Source organism: Artemia franciscana, chromosome 7 (genome assembly GCF_032884065.1).
Source record: "Artemia franciscana chromosome 7, ASM3288406v1, whole genome shotgun sequence".
In the NCBI taxonomy this organism is placed as follows: Eukaryota; Metazoa; Arthropoda; class Branchiopoda; order Anostraca; family Artemiidae; genus Artemia; species Artemia franciscana.
Genome location: NC_088869.1, coordinates 1,178,045 through 1,195,741, shown reverse-complemented (window position 1 = coordinate 1,195,741; position 17,697 = coordinate 1,178,045). Strand labels below are relative to the sequence as shown.

Here is a 17,697-nt window from a genome sequence, read left to right as displayed (position 1 = left end):
CATTGGGGGGAGTTTCGGGGGGGGGGGTAACCTAAAATCATGGAGAACGCTTAAAGTGGAGAGATCGGGATCAAACTTAGTGGGAAAAATAAGCAGAAGTCTTAGATACGTGATTGACATAATTGGAACCGATCCGCTCTATTTGGGGGAATTGGAGGGGGGAGGGTTAATTCTGAGAAATTAGAAAAAATGAAGTATTTTTAACTTACGAAGGAGTGATCGGATCTTATTGAAACTTCATATTTAGAAGGACCTCGTAACTCAGATCTCATAAAATCTCAACCGGATCCTGCGTCATTGGGGGGGGGGGTAGTTGGGGGGATTGGAAATCTTAGAAAATACTTAAAGCGGAGAGATCAGGATGAAAGTGGATGGGAAGAATAAAAACAGGTCTAAGATACGTGACTGACATGTCGGACCGGATCCCCTCTCTTTGGTAGAGTTGTGGGGGAGGGATAATTTTGAAAAATGAGGTATTTGTAACTTACGAACGGGTGATCAAATCTTAATGAAATTTGATATTTAGAAGGATCTTGTGCTTTAAAAGTCTTGTTTTAAATTTTGACCAGATCCTGTTACATTGGGGGAGTTGGAGGGGGAAACCAGAATTCTTGGAAAACGTGAAAATTGAGGTAGTTTTATCTTGCGAATAGGTGATCAGATGTTAAGGAAACTTGATATATAGGAGGATATTATGTCTCAGATGCTCCATTTTCGACTCGAATTGGTTCTGGGGATATGGGAAGTTGGAGGAGGGAAATAGAAATCTTGGAAAACGCTTAGAGTGGAGAGATCGGGATGAAACTTGATGGGAAGAATAAGCACATGTTCTAAATACGTGATTGACGAAATTGGAACGGATCCATTCTCTTTGGAGGAGCTGGGAGGGGTTGTTAACTTGGAAAAATTAGAAAAATTGAGGTATTTTTAACATAAGAACTGTGACTGGATCTTAATGAAATTTGGTATTTAAAAGGAATTCAGGTCTCAAAGCTCTTATTTCAAATCCGGACCAGATCTGCTGACACTGGGGGGAGTCGGAGGGGTAAATCGGAAACCTTGGAGAAGGTTAGAGTGGAGGAATCGGTATTAAGCTTGGTGGATAGAATAAGCAAATGTCGTATATACTTGGTTGTTGACGTAACCGTACTGGATTTGCTCTCTTTGGGGGAGTTGGGAGGAGGGGTTAAGTGCTTTGGGGAGTTTGGTGCTTCCGGACGTCCAACTCGTTGGACGTCCTAGCTAGGACGTTCAACATTACCCAACAAAAAAGGGACTGCTAAAAAAACAATTCACTTCCAGAGACATTTTGGACCAATCCTCAGTTCCGGATGACCCTTGAAGATTGTGACGAGGATGAAGACGATAAGTGCACCCTGATTGTTAGCCTCATGCAGAAAAACCGTAGATCTCAACGTAAAGCTGGACTGGACTTGCTTACAATTGGATTTGCAATCTATGCGGTAAGGTTTTAAACTAAAAAACATATAATATTAGACCATTTTTATAGTATAGAATAAAGTGGGTTTCGCAAGAAGGCTATGCTTGGTTAATATACTTTTGAAACGCATTAAAAGGATTTATTTATGTATTTTTTTTTATTTTATTGCTTCGAGATTTCAATATGTTACTTTTTTTGTAGAATATTTTACCCTTTATACCTTACTCTTTTTTCTTTTTTAATTTTTATTTCTTTTCAGTTTTTTTTCTCGTGATTGTTTGTTGTCTAATAGCACAGCTTTGCAGGCTCTGATTTTGCTGTTCCATTATTGTGATATATCATTGTTTTGATAATAAAATTTGTTCTACTACTATAGACGGCTGAAAGTCCCTCTCCTCCTGCCAATAATTTTCACTCCTTGTACGATAAGGAAGTATAATTTTAACAAGAATGGATACTAAGCTTTCAGTATTTACTGAAAAAAATACTGAATACTGAAAGTATTCAGTATTTACTGAAAGCTTTCAGTATTTCAGTATTTAAAAGGATGAATCACTTTCATGTGGTTTGAATCGCACTTGATATTTGTTATGTCTTAAAGACACATCTTCTAAAGAAACGTCTATCTACCTAGGTTTTGAGCAAAGAACCTTGCTTATTTTGTAATTTTGTTTTGCCCAAGAGGTTGAAAACTTCTTATTTGGTTAAAAATTTGCCAATTTTTGATCTTAAGGAGGTAAAGTTTTCAATTTTCACCAATCACCATTTTCATACCAGTTTTGATAAATTATCAATTACCAGTTTTGATATTAAGGAGGATTAATTGTAACTACCCATTGCTAAATTATACCGGTACGGTGCTGTTTAAGAATAATACCGCTAAGTAAAACCAAGCTGCTCGAATAATCTTGTTCTAGAGACACATCTTTGATTTTTTCATAATTTGAATGTCTAAAGTTACTGTATATCAAAATTCGCCATGAAAAGGTTGGAGGAAGGTAATTCTTCTCCCTGTTTCTAAAATATACCCGTATGAATAAGGATCGATTTTATTCACAAAAAACTAAGCATTGTCGAGCAATCGATCATCGTAATCGAAAATGAAGTAATCGATAATCGTAATCGAGTAATGAAGTAATCGATAATCGTAATCGAATAATGAAGTTTTAAAGACACATGTTTGAATTTGACTTATTGGATGCCAAAAGGATGTTCAAAGGAAATTTTCTTAGGTAGGATGGGGTCCATTAGGTAGGATTAGGTAGGATTGGATCCATTGATATCAAGGATGATTTAGGGTCAAGTTTTATCGGACTTAAAAGAAAAAAAATAAATAAAATGAAAGAAAAAAATGACACAAACAGACGCAGTTCAACGAAATTGTATGGATTTTTAAAAATGACTGTTTTAAAACGACCAGTTACTTTCTTTGCTAAAAATATTTAACCGACACTTTTTTATTATAAAAAAAATAGATTATGAGCAAACGTTCGATTCTGTTGATAGAAGAGCTTTAGCAAAGGTCTTATCTTTATATGGTACACAAATACATTAAAGTGATTAGTGCTATGTACGAGAATAATACTGCTGCAGTTAAGGAAATGAGGTTAGCAGTTGTTTTGTATTAAATCAGGAGTTAAGCAGGGTTGTGTTCTGTCCCCCTTTATATGAATGGAAGACGACGAAATCAAATGGGGAGGAAAAACACTCCTGGACTTAGATTATGCTGATGGTTTAAGCATATTACATGAAAGTGGGAGCAAAATAAATGAACTTTTAGAAGTTTTGAAAGTTCAAGGAGCTTGAATAGGTTTGAAAATTAATGATGAGAAGACTAAGTCACTAAAACTAGGATTCACTGAGTCACTAAAACTAAGTCACTAAAACTAGGAAGTGAAGACGAAAAGGTGACGTTGGGCAACGAAAAGGTTGATCAGGTGGGCAGCTTCACCTTTCTTGGTAGTATTATCAGCAAAGACGGTGGGAGTAGTGAAGATGTTAAAAGTAGAATAGCCAAGGCTCAAGGTGTTTTTTCAGAGTAAAAAAAAGTTTGGAAGAATGGGAAGATAAGTCTGAAAACCAAGATTAGAATATTGGAACCTACAGTGATGACAGTGGTCAAATGTGGCTCTGAAGCATGGGTGCTCTGAAAAGCGGATGAAAATTTACTAGATGTTTTCCAGAGAAACTGCCTACGGATTGTTCTGGGTACCCGGCTGACTGACCGTACTTCTAACAGTAGGCTGTACGAATAATGTAGTTCAATCTCACTTTCAAGGACTATAATGAAAGAAAGGTTGAAATGGCTAGGCCCCGTTCTGCGAATGAAGGATGCCAGATTGCCGAAGATTGTCCTTTTCGGTCAACCTTCTAGGGCTACACGGAAAGCAGGTCGTCCTCGTCAGGGGTGGGAGGGTGTCATAAATAACGGTTTAAAGGAAATGGGAACTTCCTGGGAGGGTGTAAAGAGGGAAGCTTTGAATAGACTGGGTTAGAGGAGGAGCGTGTGTAGCTGTGTTGGCCTCAGACGGCTTGGTGCTGCGGTGATTTATTATTAGTAGTAGTAGTAGATGACGCATTTAAGCCATTTAACATGTGTTTAATTAATTTTATTTAATTTCATTCATTTTATTCGTCTCATTTTATTCATAAAATGCTTCTTTTCCTTAACCTGGAAAATGATGCAACTGTAGACAGAACAAAATTCAATAAATGTCGATTTTAAAGTGCTTAAGATTCCTCTCTTGGCAGTTCACTAAAAAAAAAAAAAAGATAAAAAAAAAGTATGCTGTCAAATGGTCTGCGTTGCGCAGGTACTGATCTCTATTCTCTACCTTTGGCCGAGATTGCAATACTTGGCTCGGGGAAAATCATCCGACACTTACCGTGTTTTTCCCCAGATTTCTCCAGGTACCCATTTAAAGATGGGTCGCCTCTGGCTGAGCTTACAGAGTCGCACTTCTAACTCCGCTTCCAAGCCAAATGACCAACGACAACTTAGACTCGTACCTCTGTCCCCATTGACAAAGAATTTCAGCCCAGCATGCCAACCACTCAGCTAGGACGGCGGTTCCCTATGCTCTTTGCTAAATACACCTTAACGGGTCATTGGGCTCGTTTTTTCCAAATATAGCGCAATTGTAGCTAGTTTTAGTAGTCCACTTGTCTTAATACTTCTTAGAGAAATTAGTGCCAGATTCAAAACGCAACACGGAACTTGTTGTTTATAGCTCTTCATTTTTAATGCCTTCTAACGCCAAAGTAACTTGTTAAAGTTGGTAGTGGCAGGAGTCGTCGGAGAGCCGGCCAACTGCTTATTTATGAAGGTGTGAAGAAGAAAAATGGAGCTGCTATCTTACAGCATGCCATGTGGCATACCAGGCAGCCATGTGGGAGTCGATAGGATGGGAAACCGGAAAATGCGCTCAGAGGCGCTTACGACCTTGATCTCCAGTTTGCACAGCCGTCGTTACAATCATAGGGAGAATTTGTCCTCACAGCAACAAACCTACGAGACGCCCACAGAGGCTTTCTCGATCTCGTATGCACCACACTGTCCGGGAAAACTAATTTTTAGTAGTAGTAGTAATCGGAATTTATTATTTAAAAAGAAAACACAGACAAAATCAATCCGTAACAAAGTAGCTTTAAGTAACTTAATCCTCAAGAATTAAGGAGTAACTAAGTCCTCTACATAAAAAGTTGAAATACTAAAGTCATAAGCTAAAATTCTTAACTTATTTGTCTTTTTCTGGACAAATCTAAAAAAGGCTGCTTTTAAGAAAACAAGTTGACAGCTCCATATCTCAGCTTGTCAATTTCAGGAAAAAAAGCTACTAAAATTTGCACTTTTCAAATTGCTTCATTTTTAAATTTAAAAAAGAACACACAATTAATATTTCTATTTAGAGTTTTTATAACCAGCTAAGGAATTAAGGAGGAACTAAGTCTAAAATTAATTCCAATCTCTGTCTAAATGTTTGAAGGGTATCTAGATTAAGATTAAGCTTATTTTAAATTTCTCTAGTTCTTTGGGATAGCCCAAGTAGTACCCATTGACCTGTATAAAGCGTTAAAAATCAAAGATGAATCTTTGACGCTTCTAAAGGCTAAAAACAGTTAAAGAAATTAATTCTCTTTTTATAGATAAATGACCCTGATAATGCACCCAAGCCATTGGACGTGCGTTTTTTCAAATATAACGCATCTGTAGCTAGATCGCCTGCCTTTATAAATCTCAGAGAAGTTTGTGCCAGATTCAAACTGCCACCTGGAACTTACTGCCTAGTGCCATCTACATTTGATCGTGGTGAAGAGGGTGAATTTATTATTAGAGTATTTACTGAAAAATCTAACTCAATGCAGTAAGTATTTTCCTATTGTTTTCTACTAATAATAATAATAATTTGTTGTTACCCTCTGCATACAACGCAATTGCACTAAAGAGGAGTATAAAAAAATGAAAAGAAAAACAAAAAGGGCACAGAAAAAAAGAACACTTACTGTTCTTGACAACTTCAGACACTTCTTTATTAAAAATAAAATATCCTCCAATCAGCTACAAAAGGGTTCTCCTTGTGAAATTAAGTAATTCTAATGAAGTGTTGTGGGAAGTGCGGGTACTTGAGCTGCCTGTCCCCGGCAGTTTATGGCATGTCCCCGGTAGTCCCGGTAGTTATAGGCCAGCCGGTACCAATACCGCTCTTCAAACTCACCCCCGCTCCCTTCTGAACATTACATAAATATAAATGAATCAACCCTTTATCCATTGTCCTATTCATGCTGTAGTATATGGATTAAGCATTATCAGTCTCTGCAGCTGGTGACGCTGCAGAACCTAAAGAACAGCGATCAGATTTGCTTTTTATCAGGTGCAGAGAAAAATTTCCAAACAGTTATAAAAACAACACAGGCGGTACAAAAACGCATTATATAGCCGACCATCAAGAAAGTTTTGGAGACTACTCCAAAACTTTCTACGACAACGAATGGCCATCTCCAAATTTCTATCAGATGCATTTTGTAAAAACACAAGATGTCAGGGAGTGTCCTCCATCCGATCCAGGTCTAATTAAGTTTTTCTCTCATTTGCATTTTGGGAAAATATGAGGTGTTTGTGTTCATATGAAACTGGCCCTTTACCCTGGCGAGAAGATCATAAGATTTTCTTAGTTTCTCTTTCAAAGAAGCAATTATAAGCTGCCTAGTGGACCTAATTGAAGTTCCAAATTGAAGACTTAAATACCTAAATGAACTGGAAGACGACATTGTGGCAGAACCAACCTGGATTGTATCATAAGACGATCTCCAGTCCAAAGACAAGAAACTCAGTTTTGGAAGACTGATTTCTTAAAAGTCCGGAGTAAACAACATCAACGGCGTTATGAAGTACCCTAAGATTGTCAGCCAAGAAAAGAATGTCATCGGCATAAGACAAGGGACTTGCGTCAATATATGGCTCAATTAAGTATGGTGGAAATCTGTCGAGTAACTTCTCTAATAGAGTTATCAAATATTGCCGGACTAAGAACAGAACCTTGCTTAACACCACGGCGCATACGAATACGATTACTAACCGTAACTTGCCAACGAATCTGGATTGAGGAGTTCTGATACCACTGCCACAGGCAGGTGCAAACAAATGGATTAACTCCACTTCTAAAGAGAGACAAAATTGCATGGTAATGGACTGGCTTTTGACTGGAGTCAAAAGCCTTTGAAATACCAATGGCACAAACTTAGAGGTTACTTTTTGCCTTTTTAAGCCTTTCAAGAATTTTTAACCCATCTTCTCTTGCCCCATATTCAGTCTGTTCATACTTGAAAGCCAGGATTTCTATGCTTTTAATGTTTATTATACAATTAATAAAATTTTTCCATTGCGTAAATTCTCTTCACTGTTGCTACAACTGGATCGTGAAAAGAGGCAAGTGTAAACTTATTTTCATATGTAATTATTTGTAATTATATGTATCATTTTTATATGTAAACTCATGTTTACAAACAAGCGCAATCAATTTTTTGTAACATCCAATTTATTTGCAATTGATTGTCAAGCGATGCAACGGGTAACACAACCATCTTATTCATTCCATCTCATTTAGCAAATATAGGCTAGGTGGGAATTTTGAAAAAAGGTAAAGGTAAAGGATACGGCATTAGACTTTACAGTCCCTACCGACGGTGCTGATCTCCGTTTCTTGGCCCTTCAGCCAGGAAGTGCAATGGGGGGTTGGGGGCCAGCCATCCTGTGCTTGCGCACACCCTTCCTGTTTACCTTCCCCAGATTTCTCCAGGTACCCATTTAGAGCTGGGTCGACTCTGGCTAAGCTTACAGAGTCACACAACTGACCCCCGTCCCAACTGAAGAATTGGGTACACCGGGATTCGAAACCGCGTCCTCTCAGACAAAGGATCCCGAATCCAGCGCACTAACCAACTCGGCCAGGCCAATTTTGAAAAGTTATGTAAAAAAAAGGTGTTTTCTAAATCAGGGGAAAATAAGGATTCTATTGATATGTCAATAGTCAACTAAAAGGATAGGTGCAACAGAATAAGATAGCTTAATTAGTCTTTCTAAACAGATGTTTTTTTTAGGTTTGTCAATTAGCTAATTACTTGAATTTTTATCTTCAGTAATATTAAGAGTACTTATATCAAAGCGTAGCTTAGATTAATGGCAGTGTTTGCCTTTTGCTACAGCAATCAAAAAAAGTTAAATTTCTAAAACTCCATGATGATATATTTTTTCGCTCATTTTTGGATGATTTTTCATACACGTTCCTTATTTTCACTAAGGGTAAAACTACCTAACGGCATATGGAGGTCTTTTTCATTCAAAATTGAGTTCCTTGACTATCCTAAAGTTTTGCATATAGGAACTTGAAACCTTCGATATAGAATCCTTTTTACAAGTTGAATTTAATAGCATCAGTGTCATCTAGATGGTCACCTTCTGTTGGGGTTTTCCACCTTTTTTTATGACCATAACTTTTGATAAATAACTTCACAAAATAGTCAATTTTGTGTAGTTGGGATTACTCTATTTTGATTTAATTGTTGAAATCTAAGTACCTATTTTTAGGAGTTTCGGTTGTTCACGGTCCCAATGTTTTCTACTTTTTCGAATAACCTGTTTTCCTATATTCAAAATCATTATCTTATAAAATTAACATTAAAAATATCCTAGGATAAGAAATAACACACAAAAAGAAGTAATAAACCACTAAGGTTGGCAAAACCCCGTATCTGAGATTTAGCCGGAAGCGCCTCGCTTTAGTGTATGTCGTACTAACCTCAAGTGTTGCCATTATGGTGCAATTGCACTGCTTTCGGTCCAATTTAGAGGTTCTAGCACAATGTGGTACATCATTTGGGCATTTCGGGGTACAATCCCTAATTTCTGCTACAGTTTTATACATCTGGGGTGTATTTACAGGTTCAAGTTTTATTTTTTCTAAATTTTCAAAACTTCTAAAGTCACCTCTTAGAGATTCAAGCAAAAGAAAATGGTGTTCGTTGACGTGACAGATCTCCTCACATTTCCTCCACCAATTTCGTCCTTCCAAATTTTCTTCAAATCTCCATAAATTTCCTCTAAACTGACAAAAAATTTCCGAAAATTTCTGATAATTTCATCATACGGGAAACAGCTCTCAAAATTGGCTTCAGAAATAGAATGAAGATATTAGTAAAAAAAAGCCATATTCTAGTTTTTTTGTCTGTGAAATGGAAGCTTACCTAGAAAGCAATGATTGTACTACAAAGTATTTTTTTTTTCAGTTTGGTTTGAAAGCTGGTATAGTTAATCTCAAAAGCGTTGGCAACGCTGCTAAGGTCCTTATTTTCTCTGAAGAGTATGCTTGTCTTCAAATTCTGTTTCAGAATTAGTTAGGTAGAGGAGGCATGGCAGAAAAGGAAATTTAGGATGGTCAACGCAAATCTTCTCTTGATTAAACTGGACTTAGTTCATTATTTAAAACCTAAAAAGCTCTTTGATCAAAAAGCAGGTTTTTAGATAGATTCAAGATATGCTTTCTAAATGCTGTATTAAAGAACTTTGTTTCCTTAAACGAAAAGTATTTGCAATTATAAAAGCATCCGTCTTTCTTAAAGGGTGGCATGTGTTGGTGTGCTCTGAAGTTGAAAATCAAAAGAAAGTCCATTTTCCTGGCCTTTCTGGGGGGTGAAGGTTTTGCTTTACCCAGTATTGAAAGCCATTAAGTTATTCTTTTTTATTTTCCAGAGAGAATGACGCTGAACTAGGATATGATGATTCCGGTGAACAGGTATGTTCCCAAATTGATCTTATATTGAATTTTAATTACCACATTCAGGACCGTATCTAGTATTTTGTTTCGGGGGGGTTCATTTTTTTTTGGGGGGGGGGTTACAAAAAATCTTCAAAATACGCGTGCAAAATTTGTTTGTATTCATTTTTGCTACGTTTTTACGAGTCAGACAAACATTTCAGGCGGGGGGGGGGGTTAAATCCCCTAACTTTTTTCCCCTGGATACAGCTTAATCACGAGCATCAGTTTTTCACAATGATCAATTATTGATGTAATCATGTCAAATTGATAAAGCACAAGAATTTAAGTTAAGCAAAAGATTACCATTTAAATTGCTATATTTCCCTCAAAACTATTGCCATTTAATTTTCTAATAATATTTTTTCTTATACCCTTATTGTTACACTTAACGATATAAAGAAATTATAAAAGGCGTTATCCATAATTTACATGTTGCATTTTTACATAAATATAACAGCTACATGCGTATAAAATCTAAAGTTTGTATTTATAAAGGCCCAAAATGGAACCAGTGAGCCTTAAATATTAAACGTATTTTTAAAGGAATTATAGGTAAATTTGGCTGCCACTTCTGGCTATTGACACTTTTGCCACTTATTTACCACTTGTTTATTTGCCACTCTTAAATAAGCGAGAATAAGAGAGATTATCGTTTTTTTTTGTTCGGTCTTAAGAATTGTACTTAAATTTCATTGGTTTATTTTTGGTGAGGACAATGTTCAGGTTTTTTTAGACAACCACATTATTCCTTAAGGGTATATCAATAAGGGTAGCCAATTAAACGTACTTTTTTTTTACCAGTGGCGGTTCTAGCCTCTCTTGAGCCGAGGGCAAAATCTTGATTAACGTTCCCCCCCACGCCTGTCTCCCAGAAATTTTCAGCCCAAATTTTAACAAAATTTTCATTTATTAACAAAATTGTTTGTTTATTCAAATTTGACTTTTCTTACTTTCTATGGGAAAAGATATTGAAAAAAAAAAAATTCATTTCGGATTCCAATTGCGCCAAAATTCGGATGCCAACTGCGCCTTCTACTTTGTTTTGAAAATACAAAATAATTATAAATATAAGATTATTTATTTGAAATTTTGTATCCTAAAATTTTGTTCGCTCCCTTTAAAATTTAGTTCTTGTATTTGAATTTGTACCTAGTAAAACAAAAACAAGTTTAAAGCCACAGCATTTTTATAAGCAAACCTGTTTTTCTCTAGAAACTAAAATAGATAAATAATCATTCAATGCTGGTTCACTGTTTTTAGATCTAGCAGTTTCTACCTATTTGTGGAAAAGTGTAGGCTAAATAATGATTCACTGGCCTTGTGATGGTCACCGCAGGAATTTCCTTCATAGGGCTGCGAAATTTGAAGAAGTCGCAACTTCGTGCCAGAAATTACTGGAAAAATCATAAGAGTCTTGAAATATCTGGAGAAAACAGAACAATCCCCTCCTCCCCCCTCCTTTGTTCTCATTTTAGATTAGCTATCATTTTCATTTTGTTAAAAATACCCAAAAGCACTTTTTAAATTATCAAGTCTGATATATTTTATACGTTTCTGGCCACATGAAGCTCAGTGAATTAGTAGAATTTGCTATCTTTAGATTTTTAAGCTTATTTTTTGCAACTTTAACTAGTTTTATACGGTCAAGTAATCACATTTGGTAATATGAGTTAGATTCATCTAGCTAAAGCTATCGCCAAAACGAATGTTCAAATAGGCTAGGAACTTATGATCGTTTGCTAGGCTAAAAGTTGCCACATCTGTATTCATTATCGCTGTCACAAGGTGGCAGATATCATACTTATGTTCTGGTTGTAAGGTTCATGTCATATCAATTAACCGCATTAGTTCGAGTATGCTCATTATTATTTCTATCATAGTTCTTAAGTGACTTTTTTTAACGTTGATGAAAGAGATGGATAGCCTGGGTTTAACTTACAAGGTTGTGCCAAGACTCGAAACTTTTCTTGCTACCTTTTGTAACTATATGTTTAATATTTACGAAACAGATCTGGTTTTAAGGGGGAACAGGTGGGGCACTTGCTCCAGGTGCAAACATTTTAAGGGCGCAGAATTTAAAATAAATAATCTAACGGTTATGATCATTTTGTATTTCAAAGGGCGCAGTTAATAAATGCAAATAATTAATAAATTATTAATTAATTAGTAAAAACAACATAAGATACAAATAAATAACTATTAAATAATTTGAATGTTAAATTAAAATAAACTATAATTATTAAATTGAAAATAGTTTCGTTAATAAATAGAAACTTTGTTAAATTTGGCCTGAAATTTTAGGAGGGGGAGGGTGGGGGGGGTCTAATCAAGATTTCGCCCGGGCTCAAGAGAGGCCATAACAACCAAGGTATTAATTCATGATGTGTGGATAAAACGGCAAGGAATGAAGTTATATTTGGGAATTTCTAGTTAATGCAGTTTTCACCTGTATATCACGAGGCCTTTTCATCGGGAGGTGTCGGTCCCTGATACAACCCCAAGAAAATAGCAGGGATGTGATCTCTGCTGACGTCGCTTTGCGTGGCGGTGGACTGTTAGTTTAATTTTGCGGTGCCGTTGCTTTTGATCGGTCAATTTCCGGTTCAAAATATGTATTTGCGCCACTTGGCTGGTTCTCATGTATACCAAGCACTCCACGCTAGCCAATATAAAATATATCTTCTCCCACTTTTGTGAACAGATTTCATTTGAAGGAATAAAAGGTGTGGGGGGGGGTTCACCTCTAGGTGCAGAAGTATTTTGTAGCTGAAGGAGGATTTAAGGATTTGCATTGGAGTTAAGGTAGGGCATTTCATAGGTTTAACTTCTGCTTGATTCCATATTGCATGAAGGAAAATTTTTGGGCTCTTTGCAGTTTTGCGCTTTTTTCTTTTTGTTTTTGCATGCAACGCTGTTTTTGCAGATTGTGAAGTAATAAGCTGGTATTTGGTAGATATTGTTGGGTGCAATGCAACAAAATGTGCGTCGAGTTTTAGCAGTATATTAAATTTAGAGCGCATGGGGTTGTCAAGGTTTGTAACGGCTTTGTTAATTTTGAAATTATTGGTAAATAGTTACCTAGGCTAAAATTTGTTATTTATCTATAATGTTTGATTCTATAAAAATAAGCTACATGACATATTGCATGACAACATGAGAGAATATAAAAAAATCTACTTGACTGATATGCCTTTCCGCGCTGCAAGTTCATATTAACTACTTGACTTACAAGAATATTTGTGTCAACTTGTTACGACACGGATGTGATCATCAGATATTTCATTTTGACACGAATATAAAATTCTATAGTATTTAAATCATGAAGGAGGTGTTAGTGATACTATTTTTTCCCCAAACTACTGGAGGTAGAGAACGATTTAACAGAAATCTGAGTACCATGAAACTTAGTTTTGTAAAAGATGGCATAAATAGATGGTAAGTACCTTCGCTATGTTGTCTTGAAAATCCCATCGTCAGTTAGAGGTTTCTCTCCTTGTGGGTCCCTTTACAGGGTCCCTTACAGGGTTAATCCTAGAAGGGCACTGGTTTATGTTGTAGTTGTCTTGGAAAGAGGAGCTCAAAAAGAAAGAGTAAGAATATATTGCGATCTTGTTATTCAGGCACATTCTCAATTTGAAAAAAAAAATGCTTGGTTGGAGAAGTCAACCCTGAAGTGCAATCTTACGGAAGAGAAAATTTCTGTTATCATCCTATTACATATAGGTATCAATAAGCTGGAACCGATGTAGAGGAGACACTCAAGAGTTCACAAAGTCGAATCATTTTGGTTGCATAACATAGCCAAAAGGTCTAGGAAGAAAACAGAAGTCTATAATGTAAACCATTAAATCGACTCAGTCAGGATTTAAGGACTGAATGTACAGATGAAAGACATTCACTCTCTCATTTTCTCCTGATTTCAGCCTTGGGAACGAGATGATACCGCACTAAAAGCTATGGAATTGGCTAGATACCTACAAGGCCCCAACTGGATCTTCAAGGAACCAGTTGGCATAGTTCATTATCTGCTGATGTAATGAAGTACCTCATTGTTGAGAAACATGGTAGTTTTAACACGCTGAAAACATATGAAGGGATATACCGGTGGAACTTCACCCCTATAAGATTTTAAAAACTAATACACAGACGATGAAGGAAATAATTAACTGAATCCTAATTATGTTGGTCCTGTAGCCACTTAACTTTGAGATGCGATTTGTCCTGGTATCGATGGATACATTTGTTTTGTGGTGGTTACAGGGAACACAATTTTTTTCAAAAGAAGACTAGTATCCAATGCCTACGGCTGATGAGCTGTTGCAGCCGGTTGATTCAATCTATTTTATTTCAACCTTAGACTTGAGGCAAGGATATTTATGGCATCCTGCAGATGGAGGAAATGCGGGTTTCATCGTGTCATTTGGGTTGTATAAGTTCAAGTATACGCCATTGGTTGGACATTTATGCCAGCTATATTTTAACGATTAATGGTCTGTGTCTTGAAGTCATCATCCTATTTGGGGCATACTTAGGTACTTCAATTAGTAAGTTTAACTCTTTTAAGGGGCATATGGGCCATGCAGGAGGAGTCTTGTCTGATTAGAAGTGGCTAAGTTAACCTTTTGCAATGTTAGACTGATCATCTTAGTTATGACATTGGAAATGAAAGAATTGTCTCGATTAAAGAGTAGATAGAAGTTATACGAAATGCAGCTGTTCAAAAGAAAAAAAAATAAAAGAAAAAGGTTATTTTGGGTTTGACCGGATACAATCATTATTTCATTGCAAATTTCAAAGACATAGCAAAACCTCCGTCATGTTTGACTAGAAAATAAGTTTCAGATCCTATGCCATAGGGTAGCATACAGTAGGGACTATTTGAAACGTCTAAGGACGCCCTCTGCAGCAACCAGATACTTCAGGACCCAGGCTTTTCATTTACTTTTCAAACATATAGCTTGAATTAAGGAGCTGGTGCTTCACGATATTTTTATCTATATTTTGAAGCATCATTGACTGAAATTGTCTGGGCATTGTGCAAGCGGGTATAGAACTGGATCATTGCCCCTTGCTGTGGTTTAAGATTGTAAATTGACTTATTACCACTACTCTAAAAGACTACTTTGTAAGAAAAAATAATTGCGCTTAGTGTTGTGGGTATAGTGTCTCTAAGAGTCTGAGTTTTAGATGAGAGGTCGACTAGGTACATCCAGTAGAAACGCTTTTCACATTTGAAGGCTTTAATAAGTAGTTGCTGGAAGGACATCAAGCTAGTATATGTACTGTGAGTAGGAAATTTTTTAAATAGGTCGATTATTGAGTGAGATTGTTGAATTTTAATTTTTTTTTTGTTATATGTAGACAACCTTATTTTGGACAAGGAGATTGCCAACTAGACAGGAGCTGCTTGCTGCATTCGCAGCTCGGACCATTGCAGTGTTCAAGCATTCGGAGAAGCCACAGGACCTTCCCCTTACCAAGTTTGGGGACCCACAGCCAGCGGTGATACCAAATCGGATAGTCATGGGGAATTCACTCGCAGGATTTATGATTTTTGAGAGGGATGATATAAATTGGCGGGTAGAAGTCCCAGAGAAGAGTCTCCTGAAATTGCTCAGAGATCTCCACCTAAGCCAGAATCACCTAGCAGTGAACGAAATGTATCAACGAGTTAAAACATATGTCGTCGCACCAGGGATTAATCAGATGATTAGACAGGTGGTGAAAGAGTGCAAATGTAAGATATGGAAGGGAGATTCCCTTCACACAAACCATTTAGCCTCCCACCAGAAGGGTAACCTGGCTATGGTAAATCACAATTCTCCTCCTCCTACTCCTAAATTAGGCTCGTCAGGGCTAAAATATATTTCTCCCGAAAACCTCTCCAACCCCAAAAAACATTTACCCTCCCGTCAGGAGGGGAATGGGGCTATGGTAGGCCGTAATCTTCCTCCTGCATCTATTCCAGACCTGTCAAGACCTAGGTACAATCCGCCCAAACAACCCTCTCGTGGGAATATCCAAACTCGTGAACAGATGAAGGGGCCCTTCCATCCACCCTCGAATTTCCTCCAGATGACGACGTCGCAGCCATCCGCCCTCAACCGTGCAGTTACCCCATTATCGAGTCGTCCAACAGGCACCAGGGATAGTCGCTATTCAATCCTGCCCGGGCCTCCCTCGGCAACCACCGTTGTCCCCCATTCTCTAACAGGGTCTATTCCTTACCATGATTCTCGCCAAAGGGTTCCATACTCTTATCCCTCATATTCGGGTATGCCAACAGCCCCCCATGCTCTCCAAAGTAACCTCCAAGCCCCGCCTAAGAAAAATGATCGTGGTAGAGGTCATTTACCCCGATACTAGTGTTAGGTATTCCATCTTCCTCGAGCTGCGTTTCTTCTTTACATTCACACGAGACACTAAAAGATAATTTCGTAAATTTCTTTGGCCATCAAGAGATCCTAGATTTGTTTTGGTCGAGGAGGGAATTGAACATCTAAATTTAATCCCAGAAATACAGGTGACTCAATATCAGATGCCCTTCTATAGTATTTATTCCTCGGCTAAGCAGAGACCCTAGTCCTATTGGTATGGTCATCAAGAAGCCTTTTCTTTATTGAAGAGAGGAAGAAACGGGAAGACCGCGACAGGAAGGCTCATAAATATTTTTCATTTTTTGGGTTATTCTTGTATAGCGTGGTTGAGCGGACAGTTGAATTATTAAGCCACATTGTAGTTTTGATCATTCAAGTTCTGGGGCGAAATATTTATTCTGTCCACATAGCTGGTAGGACCTTTTTCAACATTGCTAAATTAGGTGGCTCTCATAGTTTCTTTGGAAAATAGGTTTTCTGCAAAACCACGCTAGTAAAGACAATCCCTTATCTTCTCCCCCTTTTGTATCAGTTATCATAAAGACCAATAAACTAGATTAAAAAGTTATTTTTTTTTCTCCCAGTTTCTTAGGAAGTAACTAGAGTCCACTTGAAGCACGCTGTACTGCAGTTAAGAAATTTCTATTTTTAAGTGCAATGGTGCTCTCAAGTTTAAGCAGGATTTTAGGAATTTTAAAGGGGTTGAGGTCAGTTAGGGAATTTCTATTTTTAAGTGCGACGGTACTCTCGAGTTTAAGCAAGATTTTAGGAATTTTAATGGGGTTGAGGTCTATATATCTCGCCCCATACTCCCAACACTAGTGTAAAAGTGCAACGAAAGATTGAAGTAAAGGTAAATAATACGCCATTCGACTTTACAGTCCCTATCAGAGGTGTTGATCTCTGTTTCATGGCAATTAAGCATGGAAGTGCATCGGGGATTTGGGGCTAGCCACCCTGTGCTTTTGTATACCGTTCGAGTTAACCTTTCTCAGATTTCTTCAGGTTACCCTTTTAAAGATGGGTCGACTCTGGCTTGGCTAATAGAGTTACACCACTGACCTTGAAAATTCAGTAAGTAAAAATCCAACATGAAAATCTATAAGCACGCTTGGGATAGTTTTTTTTTTAAGATACCCTCTTCTTCCTTTATAAAATTCCCTAGCCGTCTCATTAGATAGATAGGTAGACCTCTTCAATAAAAAAATTAAACAAAAAAAAAAATCGATCATCGTACATGTAATGAGCAGGTAAATATTTGACAGGTAAGAATACATGACAGGTAAATATTTGCTGGACCAGTGTTGATAGTTACGGGAGTTTGCTTGGAAGAACCGTAGATGAGAAACTCAGTTTTTGAGGATTTGAGACCAGAGCCAACGGCATTTTGGAGAGCTTGGAGATCATTCAGAGTAAATACTGGCATCTAGGGTGTAGGACAGAAATATGATGGGAAAAAGGAATGTCTCATTTGCTTCCCTGTTCAACGTTCTTTGCAAATATGATAGTCACTGCTATTGTAATTGAACCCCATCCCATAATTAAGCATGACACTTTGTCGCTAAAA

At 37.2% G+C, this 17,697-nt stretch overlaps 1 protein-coding gene across 10 annotated transcripts in view; it reads left to right on the top strand.

Moving 5' to 3' along the window:
* Window positions 1–17,697, top strand: part of LOC136028706 (calpain-B-like) — a 182,655-nt gene that overhangs the window by 126,574 nt on the left and 38,384 nt on the right. For 6 of the 10 annotated variants that reach the window (XM_065706565.1, XM_065706563.1, XM_065706562.1 and 3 more), the window contains 4 exons: window positions 1,303–1,463; window positions 5,588–5,805; window positions 9,687–9,729; window positions 15,115–16,698. In XM_065706565.1, the coding sequence (XP_065562637.1) occupies window positions 1,303–1,463; window positions 5,588–5,805; window positions 9,687–9,729; window positions 15,115–16,119 (1,427 nt within the window). In that variant the 3' untranslated portion in view covers window positions 16,120–16,698. Of the gene's footprint in view, window positions 1–1,302; window positions 1,464–5,587; window positions 5,806–9,686; window positions 9,730–15,114; window positions 16,699–17,697 lie in introns of those variants that run through there. The other 4 variants (XM_065706570.1, XM_065706568.1, XM_065706569.1 and 1 more) reach the window with 1 other exon arrangement.